Here is a 5,301-nt window from a genome sequence, read left to right as displayed (position 1 = left end):
AAGTCATCATGAGGGACAAAAAGAAGAAAAAGGAAAGATGAAATATGGGAGAATTAATCTGTTGAAATACGCGACAAATGCGCCTTTAGGAAATATGCTTTAGGAAATTTTTGGGAATATAAAATAACAAAATTGGGAATTTTTTTTAAAAAAGTAAAAAATAAAAATAAATCTTCAGGAAAAATTTTATGCAATATAAGATAGTAAAATTAGGAACTTGTTATAAAAACAGCTGAAAAAGAAAATTAAATTTCACCTGAAATTTTCACTTTGCGCAATTTTAATGGTGACGATGTCGTTTGATGAGTTGACAATTGCTGTATGATAGATTTTTCAAGGAATGAATTTGATGAATTCTGCAAAATAAGAAAAAAAGGTGAAAAATTAAACTAATTAAAATTAATATTCTTATCATTCCGAACAAATCATTTTATCATTTAATAATATTGGTGCACTTAAATTTCCTCAAAAAATTTTATTTATTTCGAAATTTTATAATCTATTTTTTTAAAAATTTATTTTAATGTATGAAGAAAAATTTAAGTTCATTTTTTTTAAAATTTTATTTTAATATTCAAAATTTAATTTCATTCAATAACAATTTTTCAATCAATTAATTTGTAAATACTATCTCATTCTAATGGCTTTTTTTTTTCAAACTTTGCTTTTTTTTCCTTAAAAATAAAATTTCATTAAAAGTTCCTCGGAAAGAAAAAAAAATGCGAAGTAGTTAATGAAAGATTATAAAATGTTGACAATAAATTGTACACAATCTAACCCGAAATTCTATTGAAAGAAATGTGTATTTGTCATTTTGAATGATTATTGAACAAAACTAAGGCCTAATTATTATTATTATTATTATTATTATTATCAATTCTGAGAAGCTTATTAGCATCATTTTATTTTAATTTATTCATTGATCAAACAATTTTTTCAATACTAATATTGCATGATTAAAGTAAAGTAAATATGAATAACAAAGTACTTTTATGGTCACATCTTTTTAGGTTTTTTTTTTTTTTGTTTTAGTATAATATTTGTTGATGTATTGGCTGAAAGAAAAATTTATCAAATTTTAGAGATTATTCTTTGAAAAAAATACATGCGTAATAATAAATAAATCACGTAAATAACGTTAAGAAAATGACAAAAAAAAATTTATATGATAATTTAATTTAAATGAAGAATACTAAAATGATTAACCTTATAATTTTGTTGTTGAAAAGTAAGATCTTGAAGGACACGTTTAAGTATACGTATATCTTCTTTCAGTACATTGTTACCTTCACGTTGTCGTAATTCTTGCAATAATTGCCAAATACGTTTTTGATTCGCACCTAAATTTAATAATAATTTTTTAAAAAAAAAAAAGATTACTTAACTTATTTCTTTCTTTTCCTTTTCAATAATTGTTCAATTCAAAAAAGCAAAACAAATTAATAATATCCTAAAAACATTACTATTTTTAAAAGTTTATAATTAAAAATTGAAAATTAAAATTTATTTTATACACTAAAATATTTGAACAAAAAATTCGTATAAAATGGAAATTTTGTAAAAAATTAAAAAAGGAAAAGCAAAGAAAGAAAAGGAATTAATTTATTCTGCTAATAAATTAAATAAATTTGAAACAGTTTTTGAAAAATTTTTAAATTTTAAAACTGATAGGTAGATGGTAAAAGATGAAAGAAGAAAGGGAAGTATTCGATTACTCTTTTCCAGTCTCAATCATTCTACAATCAAAAATGACAGCTTTGATCGAATTACTAAAAGTTACGAAAGCAATGATTTCGTCATTTTTATTACACTAAAAATGACCTCTGGGTCAAATTACTGAAACTGAGTAAAAGCAACATTAGCAGTTATAACTTTAAAAAAATATACTTTTTTAAATTTGTAATGACAAAAAGAAAAAGTAAACAAAGCAAGAAAAAAAAAGAAAGGAAGAAAGAGACAGAAAAATGAATTAGAATGTTCAGTTAAAAAGAGATATTAAAGAAGTTGACAAATTCTGAAAAACAATTTCATAAAAAATCAATTTTTCCTTCTTTTTTTTCTTTATGAAAATAATCATATTTATCTTCAAAAATTTTTGCAAATAATTAAAATGCTTAAAAATAATGGAATTGATTCATTTCCCATACACCTTTACATGCTAATAGAAAGGAATGTAATGAAGGAGTGAAATTTTCAAAATTAATTATAAGTTTTATTTTTGTGCAAAAAAGTTGGCAAATAATTATTTATTATTTAACAAACAAAGATTGGGAGTAATTATGGTTAATTAGCAGAAAAAAAAAATTGAGAATCAACTAATGATATCATATGATATTTGAGTAGGAACAATTATGTTTGACAAGTAAAGATTGAGAATAACTTTTAGTATGTCATGATGCTTAACTAGCAAAAAGTATGTTAAATGTTGGTTAGACGAGGCTATGAATCAGAAATAAGAGGAAAAGCTTTAGAAATATTTGACAATTTAAAGTAAAGTGCCCGATATTCCTTGGCACCTGTTGCTACTTCTTTCTTGGATGCAACATGGCATATTGCTAACATCTGCTTCGCTTAAATCTGAATACTCAAATGAATCATAAAATTTAAGGCTTCCAATGATTTTCTTCTATGACATTTTACAATTTCATTATTTCTCCAAATGGAAAAAAAAATTCCTCTTTTGAAATATTTTGAAGTGTCTCTGTATTGGAAATTATTTTTTGATTATTTGAATTTTAGAATTATATGATATTTGATATGAAAATTTTTGGACATTTGAAACTTTTAAATATTCAAAGTATTTGAAAAAATTTTTTCGAAGTTTTCAATTTTATTTATTTGTTTTTTCTTTTCTTTTTTTTTTTTTGTTATTTTTATCAAAATATCACATAATTCTTGATATGCATCAAATGAACATTTGTTAGCTTTAAGTTTTATTTTAGCAATAGAACATGGTGACATTAAAAAGAAATTAAAAAAGAAAAGTCATGTGACAAAGAAAATTAGGATGACATTAAAATTAGACAAGAGATTTACTTCAAAATTTAGATTTCATTTATAATAAAATAAAGTTGGAAGTTATTAGAAACAATAAACATTTGTTAGAATCGTATGCTTAACATTTAATAACCAGGGTTATGAATCTGTCCATATATATATATATGAATGTATTGCTAGGCTATACAAAAGCAGCCCAGATAGGCTTATAAATGGATCGATCATACAAGATTCAAAATATTGTCAACTTGGCAATTTCTCAAATATTTACTTTGCAATTATAATTGATATCAGTAATTTATCATCATTATTATCAGTATTTTAGATATTATAGATCAACAACTTCAATTCCTCACATCGATATAGAGATGACAACAGCTGTGTGACAACAATGGACGTGTCATCATTTTCAAGTAAAAAAAGAAGAACTCTTTCTCATTGGCTAACAGAAAAAGTTTTTTCCTTTTACTTTAATTAAATAAGAACTTAATTTGAAACCAATGGTTACTTTGTATCGATCATATTGTCTTTTTTCATGTTAGTGCAAGAAAAGTGCTAAAATTTTCTGCTATTGCTTTGTTCAGATTAAATGTATCTTTCCATTTTGTTTTTTTTTTTTAAAGAGAGATTAATTAATTAGCGAACAATAATTGCTTGGGTAATTCAGGTTTTGTGAAAAAAAAAGCAAAAGGTAATTTAAGCTGTGAAATCTTAGAAATAAATCAATCATAAGTATTTATTATATTGTCATTAAAATTATTAAACTAATAAATTATTAGTTTTTTCCGATAAAATTAATTGATAAAAAATCAAATGAAATTTTAAATGAAATGAAGAGAAGGAAAGAAAAGAAATGAAATGAATTAGAATGTATTGTATGACAAATGAAAGTTTTCACTTTGGTTAATTGATTTATTCTTTGAACTTTTTAATTAATTGCATTATCGATTTGTTGCTTTAAGAGTGGAAGGAAATCGTAGCGATTAAAAAAGTTTATTTGAAATGGTTATGATAAAATTTGAAAAATTGATTGAGAATCATATCAATTATCAATCAATTTGATTAGCTTCAGAAATGATGAATTAAATGAAATGTTCAGATTTATGTTCTATCAGTCATACAAATCTCATCTCTACACGCCTGTTCCATTCCGAATATTCCTGAATAATTTCCGGAATTAAAACCAAAATTATATGCATGAAAAATGATAGAAATGTCATTCCTAATTGATTAACTCATTCGAATATCACTATTATCATTATCATTGTCATCATCATCATTATTATTACCATTACTATTGTTTCATTCATCATATCATCATCCGTAGCAGCAACAGTAATGGTATTACTGTCATTATCAACAACAGCACCATCATCAATGTTATCATCATCGTTAGCGGCATCACCATCACTATCATCATCGTCAGCAACAGCAGCAGGAATAACAATATTACCGTCATCATTAGCAATGTTAGCATCATTTGCACCATCACTATCACTATCATCATCGCTATCATTGTTACTATCAACAATCTCATCACCATTGTCATTATCATCGCAATACCAGCAATTTCATTATCATCACCATCAATCATCATCATCAGCATTAATCATCATCAATCATCATCATCATCATCATTATTATTATCATCATCGACGCTGTCATCAACAACAGCAACACCATTATACTACAGAATGCAACAGAAACAAACTGTCACCATTGTTCTTTGCTTCTTTTAAATCTTTTAACTTCCACTTAAGCAATTAACAATTCATTAAAAAAGAGATTTAAGCCTGAATAAGGGTTAAAAGAATGATTGCTAAATGAATATGAAGGATATTGTCAAAATTAAAATTTGAAAAATGACAATGAATTATGTATTTCTTTTTTTTCCATCATTATTATTGCTGTAAGAGAAGTGAAGTTAGTTGTAAATGCCATGCCAGCTGTTACTTTGAACGAAATCATCATTTATTAATAGAGACATTTCTATAACATGTCTTTTCTATTATAGCTTAAAATACTATCTTACCAAAGAATTAAAAAAAAAAAAAAAAAGAAAATATTAAACAACTAACCAGTAGTATTATCATTCCGTAACCAATTATCATCCATTTTCAATCGATGAATTACTATTTCAAATCTAACACTTTAAAGTAATTTTTAGATTGGAATTCATTTGAAAATAATTCGACCAATTTTGTTTTTTTTCTTTTTTTTTCTGTGAAATCATTTTTAACCAAAAATATAAACTGAAATATCAAATGAATACTTTAATCTTATCCGAATATCCAATCAATATTT

The 5,301-nt window shown here is 24.4% G+C and overlaps 1 protein-coding gene across 1 annotated transcript; it reads right to left on the bottom strand.

Moving 5' to 3' along the window:
- Positions 1-4,232: 4,232 nt before the first annotated feature.
- LOAG_18424 (hypothetical protein) lies at positions 4,233-4,717 on the bottom strand (the record flags this gene model as incomplete). The annotated part of the gene is made up of 2 exons (XM_020451083.1): positions 4,233-4,529; positions 4,709-4,717. 2 exons carry the CDS (start codon positions 4,715-4,717, stop codon positions 4,233-4,235), a joined length of 306 nt encoding a protein of 101 aa, XP_020305166.1.
- Between the last annotated feature and the right edge of the window lie 584 nt (positions 4,718-5,301).

Source organism: Loa loa (assembly GCF_000183805.2).
Source record: "Loa loa unplaced genomic scaffold supercont3.306, whole genome shotgun sequence".
Lineage (NCBI taxonomy): Eukaryota > Metazoa > Nematoda > Chromadorea > Rhabditida > Onchocercidae > Loa > Loa loa.
The sequence above is the reverse complement of the archived record's forward strand: the minus strand, read 5'-3'. Positions and strand labels throughout refer to the sequence as shown.